This window comes from Tursiops truncatus, chromosome 9 (assembly GCF_011762595.2).
Source record: "Tursiops truncatus isolate mTurTru1 chromosome 9, mTurTru1.mat.Y, whole genome shotgun sequence".
Taxonomy (NCBI): domain Eukaryota; kingdom Metazoa; phylum Chordata; class Mammalia; order Artiodactyla; family Delphinidae; genus Tursiops; species Tursiops truncatus.
In genome coordinates this window covers 91,206,152-91,226,815 of record NC_047042.1, presented here as the reverse complement: position 1 = coordinate 91,226,815, position 20,664 = coordinate 91,206,152, and the positions used below count along the sequence as shown (strand labels likewise).

The following is a 20,664-nucleotide window of genomic DNA, read 5'->3' as shown; positions in this document are numbered from 1 at the left end:
GCTTCAGTAGTCGTGGCTCGCGTGCCCTAGAGCGCAGGCTCAGTAGTTGTGGTGCGCCGGCTTAGCTGCTCCGTGGCATGTGGGATTTTCCCGGACCAGGGCTTGAACCCGTGTCACCTGCATTGGCAGGCGGATTCTTAGCCACTGCGCCACCAGGGAAGCCAAGATGATAATTTTTAAGCACTTACTATGGGCCAGGCACTTTGTATGAATGGCTGGCCCTAATAAGCTCTTAACTAGTGTTCATTGTTACTACAATTTTGTCTTAGATGTGTATGTCTTTATTCAAATGGAATCTGTGCTCTAGACTACAGGACCCTAAAGCACATTGCAAGGCAGTTGAGCATCTTATCTTTTTCTCTAAAACATCTGCAAGTTTGCATACTTTTTGTGGGCAGCTGGACTGGCAGTACAGATTTCTGAGATCAGAGACAGCATGGTGTAGAAGAAGGAGCCCTTGAACTAGGAGTCAAGATCAGTTTAGGTCAACACACGTTTATTGAGCACCTTTAGTATGTACCAGGCGCTAGAGAAAAAAGGGGCGTGAGAGTGGATCCCTGCCCTCTAGGGGCTTACACTTCTGCGTGGATGGTGGACAGGTAAACAAACAAAGCATGATACGTGCAATAATAGTATCAACAACGAATAGAGGAGCCACAAGACCTGAGATCTAGCTCTGCCACTAGATGCGTGGCTAGATGCGTGACCTTGGACGTGTTATTTAACCTCTCGTGGTCTCATGGATAGTGAGAATGGGGTCGATAATTTCTAATCCCTGAAATTCTAACATCTACAGTTCTCAAAACCCTGTGAGGTAGGCAGGGCAGGCACGATTTCTACTTTATATTAGAGGTGAAGCCTGGGGTCAGGGAGGTTGAGCACAGCAGCCTGAGCTACACATCTGCTTGTTGGTAGAGCTGGCCCCAGACTAGACTCGGGCAGGTCTTCTGAGTCAGGCAAAGTGTGTGTCCCCTCCAGGCTGAGACGGGGGATCTCTGATGGGCACGGCAGGAGGTTTTCTGGATGACCCCTGTTTGAATCTCATACTTGCTCCCAGTTTGGAGTTCTTTACGGACTAAGGAAAGAGCAGTTACCTCCTCTACCTCCACCCCCTCCTGATGTAAATACACAGCAGACAGTGGGCATTTCTGAAAACCAGGTCGTCTTTCACAAACAGCACAGTGATGTTAGCATAATATCCTGGTGACCACAGGAATCTTCAGCCACCAACCGCAGTCCCTGATGGAAACCCTCCCCGGGCCTGGTTTCCACTCGCAGCCAGCTCCTTGCCCTCGCCAGGGGGGCTCTGTGTGTGATGGAGAGGATGTTCTGGAGGCGAAGGCAGCTCTCCCTCCCTCACGGCCTGGATGCTCCCTGTCACCTCCACTCAGCCCGCCCAGTATCTACGTGCTTAGGGAATGTGAGCGAGCTAACTTAACTGAAGCAACACAAACTAAAGAGTGCATCTTGCCGGGCCTCTAAAACCATGCCACGCCCACCAAAGCCAAAAAGCCACGCCCACCAAAGCCAAAAAGAAGAGCCTCTTATGATGGCCGGCCACTGCTGTCTCCCACCGTGGCAAAGAGTTTCAGAGATGACATTTGGGGGCAACCTTATTGTCATATACAACAATTTTTTTTGAGCACATGCTGTGTGTGCTACAAAGAGGCCAGTGACACATAATCCCTGCTATCCAGGGGCTTATAGTCAGATGCCAAGAGCGGTCAGATGACTTTAGAGATGAGTCACAGATGAAAACTTCCGAGAGACTCCGGAGGTGTGAGAGGAGGCTCAGTCTTAAGTGCTGGAGTTGCTGGGGTGAGGGAGTGGTCACTGAGGGCTGCCGCTATCCTGGAAGGAGTCCCAGGGAGCTCGAGCTGGACCTTGAAGGGAGAGAAGGACGGAACTCAGTATTTGCATTACCCCCTCCCTATGGGAAATTCACCTGAAAACCATACAACGACGACGATAAAAGTGCACAGGAAAAAAATCGCCTGTGGGCACCCCACGTCCTCTCCCAAGGTGGCCCCTTCCACCCCGCCTCCCCTTCCACCACCTCCTAGGCCTGTGATGTACAGCAGTAGAGCAAGTCCCTTAACCGCCCTGAGCCTGCGTCCTCATCTGTAAGGTTGTAGGAGGGTTTACTAAGCAAACACTAGTGAAACCCACCAGCACGGCAACAAACGCTACCTCCAAGTGAGTCCTCCTGAAAAAAATAACCCCGTCCCTCCATCTTCACAAAGGACGTCTGAGGGTGACCTGGTGTGCGTGCTCCAGCCTTCTACCCGCATCCTGCCGGCTCCAGGGGCTACGCCGAGGACAGGGCTGCCGTGCGGGGTCAAATTCACCCAGGGCGCAGCCGCCCAGGCTCCCAGCCAAGCACCTTCTCAACTCCAGGGGCAAATCCTCCAAAGGGGCTGAGGAGTGGGGCTGGAGTAAGGGTGGTCCCTTGGGCCTGCCGCCAACACCTCCTCCTACGCTCCACCGAGGGGGGGCCAGCTCGAGCTCCGAAACCGGCAGAGCGTCCGGCCTCCGTGCTGCACCTGTGGCCGCCGGCCCCAACTGCACCCGACTCCGCGGCCCCGCCCACCCAGCCTGGCTCCGCCCACGTGGGAGGTGCGGGTGCCTGGTTGGTGTATAACCTTTGGAAGAATACTCAATGTTTCTGAAGTTTGGCGTGCCAGTGTTTTGTTTTGGTCTTCCTCGTCGGAACAGATAAGAGAGCTCATAAAACACCCATGACCTTGGGTCAGAGTTCCTCTTAGCTCTACCGGACTTAAAATTGTTGTGCGGTCCCAGGGCAAGCCCAAGGCTAGAGAGCTCATCTGCCAGTGTGCCTTGAGGCAGCAGGCTGTGCATATTGAATGAGAACTAAGATCCCAGTGGCCCGGGTTCCTCGGTCCCTGCCGTCCCACACTGCTCCCTCCCCACCCACGTCGTGGCGCCCTTCTTCCCGCCGGAACCCACAGGACAGGATGAGAGCACAGCTCTAGCCCACCCCGTCCAGGACGTTTTGTCACCCGTGGCAGCATTACGTGCCTCAGGGTCTTTCTGAGAGACTTAAATGAGGTGCCATGTGGAAAGCAATGAGCCCAACTTTGAGGGGAAGATACTGGTGAGAACTGGCGTGAGGGAGAGACGCCCTCCCACTTACCACCCGGACCCCTGACCAACCCAAGCAGCAGTAGCGGCAGCTGACCACTTCCTCAATTCCAGCCCCTCAACACACTTCCCCACAGGGGCTGGGAAGGCGGTGGGCTCCCGCCACCCCTCCACAGGCCGCACTGAATTCCCTTAGCTTCTTTATTGCATACTCAGGTTCCACGCTGGCTTTCCCGTAAAGATAAAATATGAAACCACAAAATCCCCAGATTTTACTAAATACCTGGAAAGCTTTCAAAAAGCTCAACGAACCCAAGCTGACAGTTTTGTCTGAAAACTGACAGTAAAAGGACTGAGCCGAGCAGAGCAGGACCTGTTTCCCTGTGAGCCATTTTCTGAAGATGGGCCGGGACCCAGATTCACACACGCGGCTCCCACGCGGGCTGGCTGTGTCTCACCCGGCCACAGCTTGCTCTGGGCTCCACATGTGTGCATTGGAGAGGGTGGCACCTGCAGCCCCTGTAGGCCCAGGGGAACCGCCAGCCTCCCCCCACACCCCTGTCCCCGCTTCCTCTCCAGGCAGACCAAGGGGGCACAGGAAGGGGCCCCAGCACCTGCACAAACTCTTAACCGGCCCAACATGAACATCATCTCTTCTCCGTGGCTCATCCTCCTGCTTCCTTCACCCCATCTTCCCCTAAGGCAGAATAAGCCATCCTTCAACTGGGTTCCAGAACGTTCTAGTGCTTTCCAAGCTGTTTCCTCTGCTCCCTGTGCGCTCCTTGGGGGATGAAGCTGTGGGTCCCCATGCCTAGTGTGGTGTCTGGCGCGACGTAGGAGTGGATCAATGTTTGTCATGCTGAGTTGAATAGTAATGAAGGAACCAGATGGAGCACACCCCTCAGACATCTGAGAATAACTCAGTGGCCTGGCAACATTAAACGGTGCCCTGAGGCCACAGAGTGTGTTTTTGGCCTGGCTTGCTACACATGCCGCCTGCCACACCGGTGCCTCTTGGTCATGTCCCTCCAAGGACGGGCACCCGGAGACATGCCCCTCCCCCAAGCCATGATCCTGGAACAAATGGCAGCCGACTTCTCTGGACGCCAGTCGTCTCTTTAGTCCATCAGTGACCAACACGGCAGCACCGCGGACACAGCAGGGGCCTGCCTGAGACCCCAGGCGAGGCAAGGACGGTGGATGCTGGGCCCAGGCGAGGGGGCTTCCCTTCTGGCCTCCCCAGCAACCAGGAGAGAGATGCATGGGGAGGGGGCCCGTCTGTGTGGACAGTACCGCAGCCTGTCAGCCCCCAGCCTTCCTCAGAGCACCAGGGCCTCCGGAGGAGGGAATGTTCCAGGGTAGGGCCAGGGAGGGACTTGTTGGGGTGACTAAGGGTGGACTCTGAATTTGAGCGGGGGCTGTGTGCCCTTGTGGGCATGCGTGAGCGTGTCAGTGTGCATGTGTGGCTGGGGACAGATGCCTGCTGTGCTACTGACTCATGGGATTTGACTGCCGAGCCACAGGACCTGCCTGGGGCCAAGGAGACCAGGGACCAAGACTCCAGGGCCTGGGGGAGCGCCCAGGGGCAGAAGGCAACCTCCTCACTGCTTCGCTTGGAGACGAGCCCGGGGCTGGCAGGCCTCGGAGGCTGGCTGGAGGGCCGCCCCTGGCCTGACCCACCTCATGTGTAGGCCATCTTGCTGCACACCCAGGGCCGGGTCATCAAACACTCCGTCGACACCAGCCTGGTGGGCTCCACGAAGACGCACTCCCCCGGGCCCGAGATGGGGAATCTGTGGCGGGGAGAGAAGAGACCAGGCACTCATGACCTGGCAGACGCGGCCTGTCACTGGGCAGCCCCAGAGGCCCTATGACTTGTCCTTCCCTCTGGAGCAGCCTTCCGGGACAGTCGGCCCCCACAGACCTTGCTAGCGTGGCTCCCGTCGCCTCCAGACAGTGCATCACGGCTCCAGCCCCCCGGTGATGCCCACGGGTGCTTCTGGGACGCACCCTGCACTCCTCCATCCGGCTCCGCCATTCCTGTCGGGCTCAGCTCACTCATCCCAGGAACCCGGGGCCCCGTCTAGGACCACGCTCCACACACCCACCTTCCCCACAGCGCCCTGCCTGCACCTCCTGTGTCTAGCACAGGGGGGGTTCTCCCTGCCTAACATCATCCCTTTTGAATCTCAACACTTCTTCTTCACCTCATTTGGTCACCCTGACCTGAGCCCCCTGCCAAGGCTGGAGCTGGGGTCTCATAAGAGAGGGCATCAGGAGGACCCCAAGAGGGAGAAGGGGGGCCAGGACCACCTCGATGTCAGAGAAGTGTGGCCTCAAGGCCCGCTGGTCGTCAGGTAGTCAGTGCTCTGGGGACCCCAGCCTCCAGGGCTCCCTGGGTTCCGGGAGCAGGAAGCTTCCAGAAGGGGAGAGGTGGGAGCAGCAAGGGCAAGACGTTCTCAGCAGCTCTAAGAACAGATCTGGGATGAGGGCAGGACAAGGAAAGAGAAGGAAAAAAAAAGAAAACAAGGAAGAGGCAGTGAGGACAAAGACAGGTGCAGGAGACAGGGAGAAGCCGGCACAGGGAAGGAGTTGTCACGGGCCGCAGTTCACGTCAGGTCGGCAGCTGTGCCCCCGCCCGGCTCCGCGGGCCTAGTCCTCCAGCCTTAGAGTCTACGTCAGAAGCTGAGGTTCTTACTCCCCTGTGTGTGCTGCTCTGCGTCTCCCTAATCCTAAACTGCCCCTACACCCACGACTCCTGCCACCATTGCCCCGCAAACAGTCCCTGGCTTTGCACACCCACCAACCCATCACACACTCCCCGCCATACCACGTGGGCCACACAAATAATACCACCACTGCACACACACCAACACCCTCAATAGGTGTTTTCTCTAAGGGAACCCTCCTGGTGCCCAGGGTTCAGATCCCATTTCTCCCACAGTGACAGGGTTTAGGTGACACGTGGCCTCCCAGAACAGAGGCCCCACCTCCCACCCTCCCTTGCAGTCAGGTGTGGCCGTGAAGCTAAGTTCTGGCCAACACAGAGGGATGTCCAGGGCATGTCCTCCGTTTCCCTGAGCCACACTGAGCCGTGCAGATGGACTGGGGAGCCACAAGATGGAAAGAGCCCGGGCCCTTTCCAGCAGCAGGAAGCTCTGTTGCCTACGTGGAGCAGGGCCACCAAACCAGGCTGGACTTTACCAGGGAGAGAGTGGTAAAGCCATTATCATGACTGCGTCTCTGTCCCACACCCCTGACCCTAGAGGTGAGTGGCTCCAGCTGGCATAAAACCAGGTTCTTCAGAAGGTGCGTCCGGGAGGCTATGGCTTCCCCGGTCTAAGCTCCTTGGCCAGAAGATGAAGCCTCAGCTCACGTGTCTGGGTCAAACGGGTCCCCGTTGACCCAGTGGAATTCGTCTCCCACTCTGCGCAGACCAATCCAGGGCTCCCTCCGTGTGAACTTGAACATGAATTCCTGCACCAAGGAAAGAGGGAAACCTCAGAGTCAGGTGCGGTCTCCTGACTGCTCACACGTGCCCAGACTAACCTCAGCTTGGAAGACTGGCTCCCAAGATGCATAGACGTGGAGAGGGTGACGCCTCACTGCATCCCAAGAGTGAGGAGCTGGGGTTACAGACACCCTGCGCTCACGTGGAGCTGCCTGCGATGGCCTCCAAGGGACCCGGGCTCTGGGAGCGCACCACTGGGCCAGGAAGCCTGGAACAGGCTCAGTGGGCCAGCATGCCTGCGTTCCTCACTTTCAGGAAGCCTGGAACTGCCTACTTGATGGGTTATCTGGGACACATCTCAAAGCTCAGGCTGGATGTCCTTCTACCCGCATATTCCTGGGCCTTTCTCTGCCGAAAGGAGCTATCAGACTGTGTATCAGAGAAAAACGGAAGCGACTTAGATTTTCTGCTAATTTGGATTGCATGAACTGTTGCCCTCAAAACCCAAAATGGCCAAGGGACCCACTAATTGTGTTTCTTTCACATTTCTAGTGATATAACTGTGTTAAATGAGAGATCAGGCCCTGATTTGGACTAGCAGAAGAAGCCAACGTGATTTTTCATTTCACAAGTGCAGGTATAATGTGTAATGCTCACGCTTCAATACTGAGTTGAGCTCAGCAAACCGGCCTCGGGTGGACATAGTTGGCCTTGACAATAGCGGTGGAAACAAGAGCCCCTCGTGGACCTGCTCAGACCCCATGGAGCCCACCTGCACCCCCCACCCCAGGCTGTGCTCTGGAAACAGGTCACAGGGGACACCAGGTCCTTGGGGCAGGGCTGTCCCCGAAGGTCCCCGCCCCACCAGCACGCACCAGCTCCTTCTGGCTCTGGATCACTGCCAGCGCCGCCTCGTGGCCGCGACAGTACTGCCTGCCCGTGTTCCAGTCTCTCGGTTCCTCAGAAAAGAAGTAGCATTTCCTTCCGTAGAGCAGCCAGTCCTCCGGGCAGGGCGCCTCGCACTTGATGCAGCCCTTGGAAGCTGCAGGGAAGAGGGGTCAGTATCCACCAGCACAGCGGGCCTCTGTGCGGCCCCCCAGGGCCCCCCAAGCTCCCCGCCACTCCCTCCACCTGCCTCCACTTAGGTGCCCATCAGCCACATGCCTCGGGGGAGCGCCTGTCACAGTCCCTGGCAGGTAAAAGGCTGGTGGCTAAATGAGTAAGGAAGAGGAATTTGGGACGCTGCCCCGAGGGGAAGTGACAGCAGGTTAGGCCCCTGGGCTAAGCTCTCCTCTCTCTCTCCGAACTCCCCGAGGCGTGGAACCCGAGAAACTTGGACTTGGAAGGGACCTGGGGGCCATGCGTCCTCTCTCTCCAGCCAGGGTGGGAACCGTCCCGATGGGCCTGCTCTCATTGGCCACACCCTCATCAGCTAACACTGCTGAATTGCTGGAAAGATCCTTTGCAATTTTTGAGTTCCAACCTGCCTTCCCATGACCTGGAACCTGTGGGTCCAGGATCTGCCTCTGGAGTGACCCGGACAGACCTGGTCTGTCTTCCACCTCCTACTTGAGGAAGGACCCCTGCCTCCCCTCTTCCAGGATTGAACAGACACCGTCCCTTCCACAGTCCCTTGCAGGGACTCCAGAGCCTTCTCCATCCTGCCCGGCTCAGTACGGTGTGCCCACATCACCAGTGAAATGCTGCCACCAGAACAGGCTGGGACACGTCAGCTGTGGTCCACCACCCAGCAGTGATCACCGTACCCCTTCCAGCTGCTGTGGGTTTTCCAGTCTTCAGATGCTCCAGTGAGAAGAATCTGCTTATATGTGCCTATGTGCACTTTTCTGGGAAGGAGGCCCAGAACTTCCATGAGATTCTCTAAGCCTCCTTGCCAAAAGGAATTCAGCCATACTCGCCAACTATTTTCCTATGATCTCTTCCTAAGCCAGGTCTCCCCTGTCCAGAACATGTGTAAATCACATTGAAATCCAAATGCAGGATCTTGTGTTTATTTCTTCCACAGTCATCTCAATCACATTGGCTCATTTGAGTTTCTGAAGATAAATTTTAATCTTGATTTCTTTTTCATCTGTCATATTGAGCATTCCTCTTTGAAGTGTTTCACCTGCAGATTCCGTCAGCATATTTTTTTGTTTGTTCTCATACAAGAGATTGACTAAAATGTAGACCAGGACAGAGGCAAGAACAAGTCCATGGTACTCGAGCCCCCAGGGGAGCTACCACCACACCAACACCCGTTAATTAATGGGCACTCTGGCATGCCTGCTCAATGAGCTCCAGGCCCACTTAGACCTGCTGGCCATGCATTCCCACGAGGATCTCCAGGGACTCTTGTGTTTTACCGCAATCTCAATATGCTGTGTTTACACATTGCCCTGTCCTCCCAACCTAGCAACAGAACAATTTGATTTGTAACAATTAGTCTAGGTGAACCCAGGCTCACCCCAGCGCTCGTCACATTCCTTGCTAAGTACTCACAGCTCCTTGTGTAGCCTGCATGCCCTACAGGTGAGGGTTTGGTAGGAATTGATGTTATCAGTGGATTTTCCTCCCATTTTGAGGTCTTAGGGTGCTTCTCGAAGATGAAAGACAGAGGTCTTGAAGTCACTTTGCAAACCCTTCAGAAGCCATGACGTACTTTGACTTGAATCCATTAAATGCAGCAAATCCCAGGGTCGTATAGCCTCGCCTCCCTTGCTTAGTAGCAGTTTCCCCTTTTGCATTCCTCCTTCACCCCTTTCAGCCCTACCTGCCACTCCGTGTTTCTCAGGCCTCTCCCCCTTGGAATGCTCTGGTCCCTCTACCTCCTGCTCTCTAGGAAACTATTCATTCTTCAGGGGTTAGCACATGTGTTCCCCACCTCTGGGAAGCCCCCAGGCAGTAACACCTCTACCACTGGGCAGGGAAGTTGATGTCATACATTTTTAAAAATCTCCAACACTTAGCCCAGGGCCTGACACACAGCCGGGCTCAATAAATGTTTGTTGAGTGAGTGAATGAGATCTCTAAGGCCCTTAACCCAAACCGTCTCCTTCAAGAAGCATTACGTGACTAACACACACCAAGTTTGTTCTGCATTCCCGAAGCATTTTTGTGAACGTACCTAAGTTAACATCTCCACTTTCGCTGCACGGCTTAGCAAAGAGGACAGGTATAGTCGATGTGTGAATGTACTATTGTAGGCTAAAATCTCATCTAGAACCAACACTCTATTTCCTATTTGCTTTGACCCCACAGAATTGGCGGTATGTCTGGAACCTTTCTTTACCTAATTAGACGAGGTGCGTAGGAACTGAATTGCATAAATGCTCTGACATCTATGCTCACCCAATATGCTCATCACCACCAGGATGGCGAACAGAAGCACTGCGATGGCCCCCAGCAGGAGACGCGTGGTGGTGTCTGAGGAGAGAGAAGGGGGTTATTACCTGGCACATCCCCACCACCCACCCCCGCCTCCGGCCCCAAGTCCTGATAGTGAGAAGCTCTGGGGCTGTGTTTGAACAAGCCCTCCAGGAGACTCTGATGCCGCAGTCTGAGGTGCCGTTCTAAAGCACGGGTCTGTCCGATTCTGCGATCCCCCTGCTTAAGAACCCTCCCTCCGGGGCTACGCACTTGAACTCCTTCTGTAGCTGTCGGAATTTTCCAATCTTTCATCTCCTGCTGCTTCTCTACCTCATCCCTGGTTTCAGCCAGACGGACTCCTTGAAATACCCCAGTCCGTCCTCACAGCCCTTCAGCTGGGTCTTTGCTCCCTAATTTCTTCTCCTCCACTGCAGTCTCTTGAAATCCTGCCCCACACCCCCCATTCTCTTCGCGAAAGCTTTCCCGATCCTCTGGCTTCTCCCTTTTAAATTTATCTTTATTGTTTTCACGTAAAATTTTAAGTTGATGTTTAATGAAAGAACCCTTTTAGACTTCAGACACAGGGTCTCTGAAGGGTCTTTTGTGATAAAATATACATAACATAAAAGTTGGCATCTTAACCATTTTTAAGGGTGCAATTTGTGGCATTAATTATATCCACAAGGTTGTGCACTGTGAATTTGCAAAATTCCACTGTCTATTTGCAAAATGTTTTCATTACCCCAGACAGAAACTCGGTACCAATTAAGCATTAACACCTCATTCCCACCTCCTTCCAGCCCCTGGTAACCTCTAATCTGCTTTCTGTCTCTATAAATTCACCTATTCTAGGAACCTCATGTAAGTGAAATCATACAATATCTGTCCTTTTGGGTCTGAGTTCTTCCACTTAACATAATGTTTGCAAGGTTCATCCATGTCGTAGCACATCAGAATTTCATTCCTTTTTCATGGCTGAATAATATTCCATTGTATAATTATATACATTTTGTTCATCCATCCATCCATCCATCCATTGACAGACACTTGGGCTATTTCCATCTTTTGGTTATTGTGAATAATGCTGCTATGAACATTGGCAAATATCTGTTTGAGTCTATTTTCAATTCTTTTGGGTATATACCTAGGAGTGGAATTGCTGGATCATATAGTAATTCTACATTTAACTTTTTGAGGAACCACCAAACTGTCTTCCACTGCTGCTGCACGATTTTGCATCCTACCAGCAATGCCAACGCACAAGTGTTCTAATTTCTCCATCTCTTCACCAACACTTGTTAGTTTCCATTTTTGTTTGTTATAGCCATCCTAGTAGGTGAGAACTCCCTTTCTATTTTTAGCCATTTTTAAAACTTTTTAAAAGTTATATGTGGGGGCCTCCCTGGTGGCGCAGCGGTTGAGAGTCCGCCTGCCGATGCAGGGGACCCGGGTTCGTGCCCTGGTCCGGGAAGATCCCACATGCCGTGGAGCGGCTGGGCCCATGAGCCGTGGCCCCTGGGCCTGCGCGTCCGGAGCCTGTGCTCCCCAACGGGAGAGGCCACAGCAGTGAGAGGCCTGCATACCGCAAGAAAAAAAAAAAAAAGTTATATGTGTGTATAGATGAAAGAAGTGTCTCCACAGCCCAGTGCTGGGCTGTCCACCATTACTCACCCATGACGAGCTAGGTACCAAAATCAAGAGGAAGTATCTAGAAACTTACAGCAATTTAGCATTGCTGTGACATCCAAGTGCCTGATACTGTTTCTAGTAATTTGTCTGTATTGTACTTCACAACAAATTGGGAAGAGAAACCTGGTCCTTTATCAAGATCTGAAAAGCAACAGATCTGAAGTTAAGAAATTCTATCAGCTTCACTAGACAAACTAACAACCCAAGAACATTGCCCCTTCCACAGAGGCAACTACTTCCAACCCTTTTAGCTAATTCTTTTGGTATTTACCTCCAAATCTCTAAAAGCTTTGCGTATGTCAATACTTTTTGACTTTTCTATTTAAGACACTACTTATTAACTTCCCACAGTAATGAGGAAGATTTAATTCTCTGCATGACTGTCCCCATCCTGACCACTCACACACTACCTGCTCTCTCAACATCATAGTTTGTGTTACACTGATCATTAGGTGTTCTTTTCGTAGGGCAATGTAAATGCTACTCCCAGGAAAGCTATGCAGTGTATTATGATCTCTATTTCTACACAACTTCTTGTTTCCCTGTAATTAATCATTTTCCTTTGCTTACACTTCTGTGTGCTCATCATTACAACTTCAAAACTCCTTTAAGCTGATGAGGCAAAATCAGGAATTCTACTTCACCTTTGACTCAGTCTGCACAGGCTGCGCTAACAAAAACCACAGACTGGGTGCTGAAACAACAGACACTCCTCTCTCACAATTCTGGAGGCAAGGAAGTCCAAGATCAAGGTACCAGCAGATTCCATTCTTGGTGAGGGCCCCCAGGATGGGATTAGTGCCCTTATTAGAAAAGGAAGAGCCACCAGAGAGGAGAGAGGAAGCCCTCATATCCACTTTGCCTTTGCTATTTCCTGAAGATTTTTTTCAACTTTATCTTCCCACTCTCTACTGAATCTTTTATTTCTACAATTATTTTTAACTGCTAAGGTTTTTTCGGGTTTGTTGATGCTGTTCCCTGAATACTCCCTCTTAAAACATCCTGTTCTATTTTTTTTTTTTTCTTTTGCGGTACGCGGGCCTCTCACTGTTGTGGCCTCTCCCACTGCGGAGCACAGGCTCAGCGGCCATGGCTCACGGGCCCAGCCGCTCCGCAGCATGTGGGATCTTCCCGGACCGGGGCACGAACCCGTGTCCCCTGCATCGACAGGCGGACTCTCAACCACTGCGCCACCAGGGAAGCCCCCTGTTCTTATTTTAATGATGCAAAATTTTCTCTTATCTCTCTGAGGATATTACTGATAGTTTTTTAGGGTTTTTTTGGGGGGGAGGGGGGCTCCAGAGGGGGTGGGGGAGCGGTGGGCAGAAAGTTTAATCTGTATAATCTCTGTTTTCTCCAAACTGTTTTTTTTTCCTGTTCATTTGTTTTGATCTCTAGCTTCCATGTCAGAGACTTTCCTCAGATGTCTGGAGATCCTTGGTTATTTGTTCATGATTAAGGCAGGAGGAATAGGACTTCACTGGCACCTCTGAGACAGGAAGGGGGGCTTATTAACTGTGAGGGTCGTGGCAGAGTGACGGGCTGGTCCTCAAGGCTGTTTGTTGACCTCCTTGGGTTTTTCCTCTTGGGTCAGTGTCCCTGGAGACTGCTCTTCTGTTTTCCCTCCTGGAGGGTGTAGGCTTGGCTGGGAAAAGAGGCTAGGAGGCCAACCTGAGCCCTCAATACATAAATGTCGCCTTAACTGCTTGCTCTCAAGTGTGTTGGTGTCCGGAGGCCCTCTCTCCCCAAGGCAGAGGGCTGGGGATGGGCTCACAGGGTGGGGAGAGGATTGGGGGATTTGAAGTCTTCCTAACACGTGTTCAACCAGCCCTCCTGATTTCAGCTCCCTCTTCATTCACGGCCGTGCTGACTGGTGCCCCGGTCTCTGCGCTGTGGGGTTCCTGTTTGTGACTCAGGTTGCTCCTCTGCTTCCTGAACTTTCTCAGGCCAGTGGATTCAGTGTCAGTTACACCATCGTTGATCCCTATGTGTTTGTTTGTTTGTTAAATTTATTTATTTATGTTTGGCTGCATTGGGTCTTCATTGCACCGCCAGGCTTTCTCTAGTTGTGACGAGTGGGGGCTACTCTTCATTGCAGTGCGCGGGCTTCTCATTGCGGTGGCTTCTCTTGTTGCGGAGCACGGGCTCTAGGCGCACGGGCTTCAGTAGTTGTGGCTTGCAAGCTCTAGCGCGCAGGCTCAGTAGTTGTGGCGCACGGGCTTAGTTGCTCCGGGGCATGTGGGATCCTCCTGGACCAGGGCTCGAACCCGTGTCCCCTGCCTTGGCAGGCGGATTCTTAACCACTGCGCCACCAGGGAAGCCCCTCGTTGCTATTGTTTTGTCTCCTGTTCTTGTTATCCTTGTGACCTTTTAAAAATCCCTTTACGGTTGTATTAATGAGCTTTGGAAGAGGAAGAAAATAAACGCAGTCTGCCATCTTTACTTGCAAGTCCAACAGACATCCGGGAGTCCTTCCTATGAGCACGGTCTATACTGGCAAGTGACCAGGAGTCCAGAGGTGGGTGCCTTCCGGCACAGTAAAAACAGGCTCACGCCTGCCCTCGAGGGCTGGGCTCCTTCTGTATCTGCTGTGCTGTCCTCAGGGGCAGCTTGTTGTAAGACTAATCCCCTTGAGCTGCGTATGAATCCTGCCTTTCCCTTCTTTATTTTTTTTATTTTTTAATTCTTTTTGGCTGCACTGGGTCTTTGTTGCAGCTCGCGCAGGCTTAGTTGCGGTATGTGGGATCTTAGTTCCCCGACCAGGGATCGAACCCAGGCCCCCTGCATTGGGAGTGCAGAGTCTTAACCACTGGACCACCAGGGAAGTCCCTCCTTTCCCTTCTTTAAATGCCTCTCAATCCTCTTCTATAACCCTGGCACTGCAATAAGAGCATAGCATCGTCAGCCACTTCACGGGGGTTCAAATCCCAGCTCTGCCACTTTTTAGTGGCAAAGCTACTTAGCTTCTATTTTATTTCCTTTTCCTCGTCTTTCAAATGAAGTCATAATAGTGTCTCCCTCTTAGAATTTTATGAGCATTCAACGTATAGGCCTTAGAGCAGTGCCTGGCACGGTAAGCTCTCCCTCAGTGTTAGCAGTTACCATCATGATGGTAATCGGCCCATGGGCTTCTCTAGGGTGAGGGCAGTGCTTTCCTTACGTTTGGGTTCCTTATAACAGGGCTCGGTCATTGCCTTGCATGTTACAGAGCACCCACTGATACTAAAGAACACAGAGGGAATCTAGCTACCCTGAATGACAATGCCCTTGGCCGTGCGGATATACACCTGCTTTCAGGGAAAGGGGAGTCTGTGCCTGTGTCTCCGGCATTGCCAGAACTGAGGACTCTCTTCATCCTCTCATGGGGATAACTGCTCTGGCTGCTGCGCTGTGGACAGAGAGAGGGTGCGCTAGAGTCTGACACGCCAAAACAATGTTGTATTAGTTTCCTAGGTTGACGTAACAAAGCACCACAAAGCAGGGGGCTTCAAACACCGGAAGTGTGTTGTCTCGCGGTTCTGGAGGCTAGAAGTCCACGATCAAGTTGTCAGCAGGGCTGTGCTCCCTCTGAGACCTGTAGGGAAATCCTTGCCTTGTCCTCGTTTGTGCTGGTTGCCTTGCCTTGTCCTCGTTCATGCTGGTTGGCTGGCAGCTGCGTCACTGCAGTCTCGGCCTTCGTTGTCACATCCTTCTCCCTGTGTGTCTCTTTGTCTTCATGTGACCACCTCTTATAAGGACACCAGTCATATTGGGTTAGGAGCCCACCCTGCTCCAGTATGCCCCCATCTGAACTAATTACAACTGCAATGACCATATTTCCAAATAAGGGCAGATTCTGAGGTGCTGGGGAGTTAGGACTTCAACATATCTCTTTGGGGGGGATACAATTCAAGCCGTAACAAATGTCTAACTCAGCAGTCCTTCCTTCTATGCAATGGCCCTTATTAGATGGAGTTTGAGGGGGCAGTTTATTTATGTTATAAATGTATATGACTTAGCCTAGTGTTAGAAGGAACAACTGAAAAAAGCCTGGCACCCAAGCCCAGACAGATCTCCCAACACCCTCATAGCCACAGTGCAAAAGAGAATCATAGCTGACGTCTCTAAGTTGCCAGGGCCACGGCCTGGAAAGCATACTCTTGACTGTCACAAACTATCAAATGCAGAGTTTGGTAATTTTTACATTTTTAAGAGGCTTTGCTAAATGCGTGTGTGTGGTTTTGAGCAGGAAGTTGTGGGGTTATGTCTTATCAAGAAACTTTCAACATTAAAAATTCAGAATTGGTGAGCACTGGAAAATCTATAGCCTGAGATTTGCAGAATCACTCTGTCCCCACTCCTGTACCCCCAGGCTGCTTTTCCTCACCCTCCCTACCCCAATGCCAGAAATATTCCCGTCTCCCATCACCTCCAGTCTTTCCAGAATCCAGGCGGGAGCTCTGGATCACTTTCCCAGCCTGTCCCCCAAGGCTGAGGGTGGAAGGAAAGGTTAATATCCACAGGGAGAGGACTCAATCAGGAGAATTTCTGTTTGGCTTCCTATTTATAAAGCTAACTGTTCATCGAAGGAGAGTCTTAAAGACCTGGGCTGTAATCCCAGCTTCAGATTTAAGACGTTTTCCACGTCACTTAACCTGTGAAGAGGAAAAAGCATCTGCCGGAGGTGGCAGGGCTGTCTCAGGAGCGCGGGGAGGGGGGCTACATGCGTCAGAAGCACAATTTGATTCTCTCCAATTAGCCTCCCCAAGCCGCATGTTGGTCAGCTCAGGACAGAGTAAGAGGTTTCACATCAGAGGGCCTCGTGGCAAACCCAACGGGATTTCACGAGTGAGAGAGCAACGTGCATCCTTGGGCAAGACACTTAGCCTCTCTGAGTCTCAGTTTCCTCATATATAAGATAGGTACAACACTCACCAAGCCCCTGCAAGGGCAGATGTGAGGGTTAAACACGACAGCTATTGTGAAAGCCCCAGCACGGGGCTCGCGCTTTGTAGGTACTTGATAAATATTCGGTACGTGGTGATACAGGAGCACAGGCCCCCTGAGGGTTCAGCTTGGTCAAATCAAGAAGTCTCAAGACAGATGCTTGGCTAAGCAAGGGCTACAAAACCCCTTGGTCCCCAGGCCTGGCAGACCCCTCATCCCATCACGGGTGTTTCTCAGGGTCTGTGGACTGGGCTCATTATAAGGACTTCAGTTTGGGGCCGGAAGTGGACTCACAGTAGGCAGACGAGCAGTCAAAGGATTTCAGTTGAGCAGTTGGTCATACACTTTCCCTGGGTTCCCTCATCAGGGATGCCGGGCTCTAGAGACTGGGGAAAGGGATCACCTGCACACAGCCTACACCCCAGCACCTTTGTCTGTGTAGCCCCGAGAGGCAGAAATCCTTATCTTGCTTAGCAGATGAAGAAACTGAGGCTCAGACAAGTTTGAAAACCTGCCAGCCCGCTGGCAGTGGAAGGATCTGGCTCAGGCTTACCCAACTCCAGAATCAGTGCTCTTTGCACTGCAGCAGGCTGCCTCAGCCCCTGTCCTGTGATTTCTGCAAGGGCAGGGATGTTCCCAGTGCCTAGAGCTGCGCTGGAACAGTGGGGCCTCCAGGAGTGTTTGTGGGAGGTGAGGAAGAGTGCGTGAATGTGGGGGGATAAGCACACGGCAGGACCCTGGAGAGCACCATCGTGGTCCGAGAGCTCCCCTCTCCCCGCAGGAGACGCGGCGCCCAGGGAACACCGAGGAGATACTCGGGACCAGTGGAGGGGAGGCCCCTGGCAGGGACACAAACTCCACATCCTAAAACTCCTGTGGAAAAGGCCCACAGGCCCCAGATGCTGAGCCCCCAAGGTCCACAGGCACCAGGGTGGGGCTGCTCCTGGTGGACCACGGGAACGAGGACAGGGGCCGGAGGTGCCACGAGACACAGAGCCAGGCCAGGCAGGGAGCCATGTCCAGACAGGCGAGACGAGGCTGGGCCGCAGGTGGGCACTGAGCACAGAGTGGGCTAGACTCCACAGGTCCTGGAAGACCCAGTGTCCTGAGAGACCCCCTGGGCCATTTCCTGCCGGGCGTGCGGCTTCTTCTTCAGCCTAACTTGCAGGTGGTCGGCCCAGCCATGGCTGGGAGTGGGAAGCAGAAGGGGCCAAGGTCAGGATGGGAGGTAAGACGGGGGCCAGCCAGCCGGAGGCACTGAAAGAGGCCGCACCACTCCTGAAGTGGCCCCTAAGCCCTGGGGGTTAGAATGAGGTCAGGGCAGCCCCTGGAGAAATGCTTCCGCATGAGCGAGTGGAGAAATACGGGCAAGAGGCGTGAGCAACTTCAAGAAATAACTTGGGCAGGAGGGAAGCAGGGAGTCACAGGCAAATCTAACAGTGAGCCCGAAGGTACACGACAAAGAGAGGGTTTGTCCCCCTTTATTCAGCTCAGCTCTCCCCAGACCGAAGGTCCTCTGCAATGGCTGTCCCACACTGAGTTCCAACATCTTTGCCTCCTTTGTCCCAAATCACCATCCAGGTGTCCAGCTTTCCCCTCAGAGTCTGCACAGCCCCTCCTCAGGCCATCTGTGTCCCTTGGCCTACCAGCCTTTGGGCCAAATGCTGACAGAACTGTCCCCCCCTCTCCCTGCTTGGCCAGGCACCTGCCCTGGCTGGCACTGGTTATGTCCCTCCCCTGACCACGGCCCCGCCTTCCTCACTGACCTGGCCTTGCTCTGACCCCTCTGGGCCACCACCACTTCTCCAAGGGCCCCCCACTGTCTCATTCTATGCTTCAAATCTCTCAACAGCCGCTTCAGACAAAGTCCACACACTTTGGCAAGGCCTGGGTGGCCACTCACGGTCTGGGCCCTCCAGACTCCTCTCTTCTCACCGCGCCTCACCCCGATCCTGGTATTCTGGAGGTCAGTTCCCCACAAGGCACAGGCGAGTCCTCGCCACTTGAGCCCTGAACGTGTCACTCCTCGAGCCTGGTGCACCCATCTTTCTCTTTCCACACCTCCTAAGAGGTCACCTACTCCAGGAAGCCCTCCTTTTCTGACACTCCTTCCCTAATGGTTGGGTGATCCAGGTCCTGGGCTTCCCTAGTTGATGCCATCCAGGAAGGTCCTCGGCCTTTGGACTCCGGGTGTCCAGAGTACCAGCCCTCCGGGCAGCTCCAGCACCTCCCACAACGCACAAGTGGTCACACAAGTTAACTGAACTCATGAACTTGAAATCTGTCTTCCACTTTGGTGACCGCCCCCTTGGCCAGTCAGGGGTCAGGCCGTGAGCCCCTCTGACTGGAAGAGGTAGGTGGGACCCCCGACTTGCAGGGAAGGCCCTCTGGCCGATTCTCCCTCCAGGCACCACCAGCGCCCCATCCCCCAACCCCCTTCTCACGGGGCATTAGCACCGCGTCGGGGTCCATAGCTTTTGTCACTTTGCCCAAAGCACTTTCACTGCTACAGGGTCAAGCCACTCTCTCAATATGCCTATCGGGTGAGTGCCGGACAGTAACTGTCCCCCTTCACTCATAAGGAAACAGGCTCAGAGCGTGAAACCTGCTCCCAAGGTCAAAGAGGGAGTTAGCTGCAGAGACAGGGTCAAGGTTGAACTATAGGTGGTCCCCAGTTACCTGTTCCCCACCGCCCCACAATGTGTCATCTGATGCCCTGGCAATCCTCTGGGTTCCAGAGTCGCGCTCCCCGCTCTCCCCACCGGGAGACCGGCCAAGGTGACTCTGTCCCGCCTCCCGGGTCCCCGGGCCGGGGGATGGAGGGCCGCTAGGCGCTTACCCTCCAAGGCCGCCTTCCAGCTGGTGCTGCCCTCGTAGCCCGACCCCGATCGCCGCAGCAGCCCCTCGGGACCGCGGCCCTCCGCTTCGGCTGGCGAGCGCAGCCTGGGCGCGGCGGGGGCGGACGCGGGGCGGACGGCGGGGGGCGGCGGCGGCCGGGCCCGCGCGGGGGGCTCCTGGGCCGGCTCCATGCCTGTCGCTGCGCCGCGCCGCGCCCGCGCTCCTGTGCGGAGGTGCGGAGCCCGGCCCGACGCGCACTCTGCGCTCCGCGCGCCCTGCGGGCCCCCCAGGCCGGCCTCGGGTGGGCGAGGGTCGGGGCTGGCGCAGGCCGAGGCTGAGCCCGGCTCCCCGCGCCGGACCCGCTGCGCCCGGCGGCCGCCACCGCCTGGGTCCCCGCGCACCGCGCCTGCCCCGCTGAGCCGCAGCCTCCGCGCAGAGCCGGGGCGGGGGAGGAGGAGCGCGGGGAGGTGCGGCAGGGCGGGCGCAGGGAGGGAGGAGGCTCGGGGCGCGAGGGGACCCCGCAGCCCCGCCCCCCGGCCTCCCGCCCCCTCGGCAGGAGTCCAGATGCTGCGGAGCCGGGAGCGCGGACCCTGGAGCCGGGAGCCCTGGCTTCTAATCCAGGTCCACCTGGCAGCCTTCTGCTTGTCCTCTGTTAAAACGGGAATCAAGTTCATGCGGCTCAAGCAAGATGAGGGGCTTTCCTCTGGGCTACCCTGGAGCCAGAGCAGAGGGGTGAGGGCTGTGTCTTCGGCCAGAATCGGCGAGCACGAGAGAGCAAAGTGCCGACGGAGCAACATTTTCAGATTCAGTTAACATTGAGCATCTAGTAAGTGCCAGGGGGCTTTACAAACATGAACTGACAACACCCCCAGTTTAGGATGAGGACCGGAATTAGAGAGGTCAAGGGCATTGCTGAAGACGGCACCGCACGAGCGCACGGTCGGCTGGTTTTCTGACTCCCAGGCCCGGGCTCCCTCGATGGTCTTCACTTGGGCACTCTTTCCGTGGCTGAACCCGGGCCACCTCCGGCTCCACGCCCAGCCCCACGTCTGCGTCGTCTCTCAGCCCATGATTCCTCATCCTCAGCCTTCCTGCTCTGTCCCCCACCACCAGATCCAATCAGTACCGACTCCTGTGAACCGTCCCTTTCAGAGGCTCCCTTCTCACAGCCCCTCGCCAAGTACAAGTCCATTTCATCTGTCTGGCCGCAGCCTCAGTCTCCTTACGGTCTCCCTCGGCTCTTGCTTCCTCCTGTCTCAGCACCAGAGGCATCTTCCTAAAATGTGAAC

At 54.4% G+C, this 20,664-nt stretch overlaps 1 protein-coding gene across 1 annotated transcript; it reads right to left on the bottom strand.

Annotated features, from left to right (window-relative positions):
- Positions 1 to 475: 475 nt before the first annotated feature.
- On the bottom strand, positions 476 to 19,822 carry CLEC2L (C-type lectin domain family 2 member L). The gene is made up of 6 exons (XM_019930850.2): positions 19,377 to 19,822; positions 9,905 to 9,979; positions 7,429 to 7,595; positions 6,479 to 6,579; positions 4,783 to 4,895; positions 476 to 1,883 (listed from the first exon to the last, which is right to left on the bottom strand). Exons 1-5 carry the CDS (start codon positions 19,564 to 19,566, stop codon positions 4,784 to 4,786), a joined length of 645 nt encoding a protein of 214 aa, XP_019786409.1. The 5' UTR covers positions 19,567 to 19,822; the 3' UTR covers positions 476 to 1,883; position 4,783.
- Between the last annotated feature and the right edge of the window lie 842 nt (positions 19,823 to 20,664).

What these genes read in the sequence shown, in the direction of transcription:
- CLEC2L (XM_019930850.2), bottom strand. Translation starts at nt 19,566, where the DNA reads ATGGAGCCGGCCCAGGAGCCCCCCGCGCGGGCCCGGCCGCCGCCGCCC. An exon ending in GGTGGTGATGAGCATATTGG is followed by an intron (nt 7,596 to 9,904) that starts GTGAGCATAGAT and finishes TCTTCCCTGCAG; the next exon opens with CTTCCAAGGGCTGCATCAAG. An exon ending in GACCCGTTTGACCCAGACAC is followed by an intron (nt 4,896 to 6,478) that starts GTGAGCTGAGGC and finishes TCCCCGCCACAG; the next exon opens with ATTCCCCATCTCGGGCCCGG.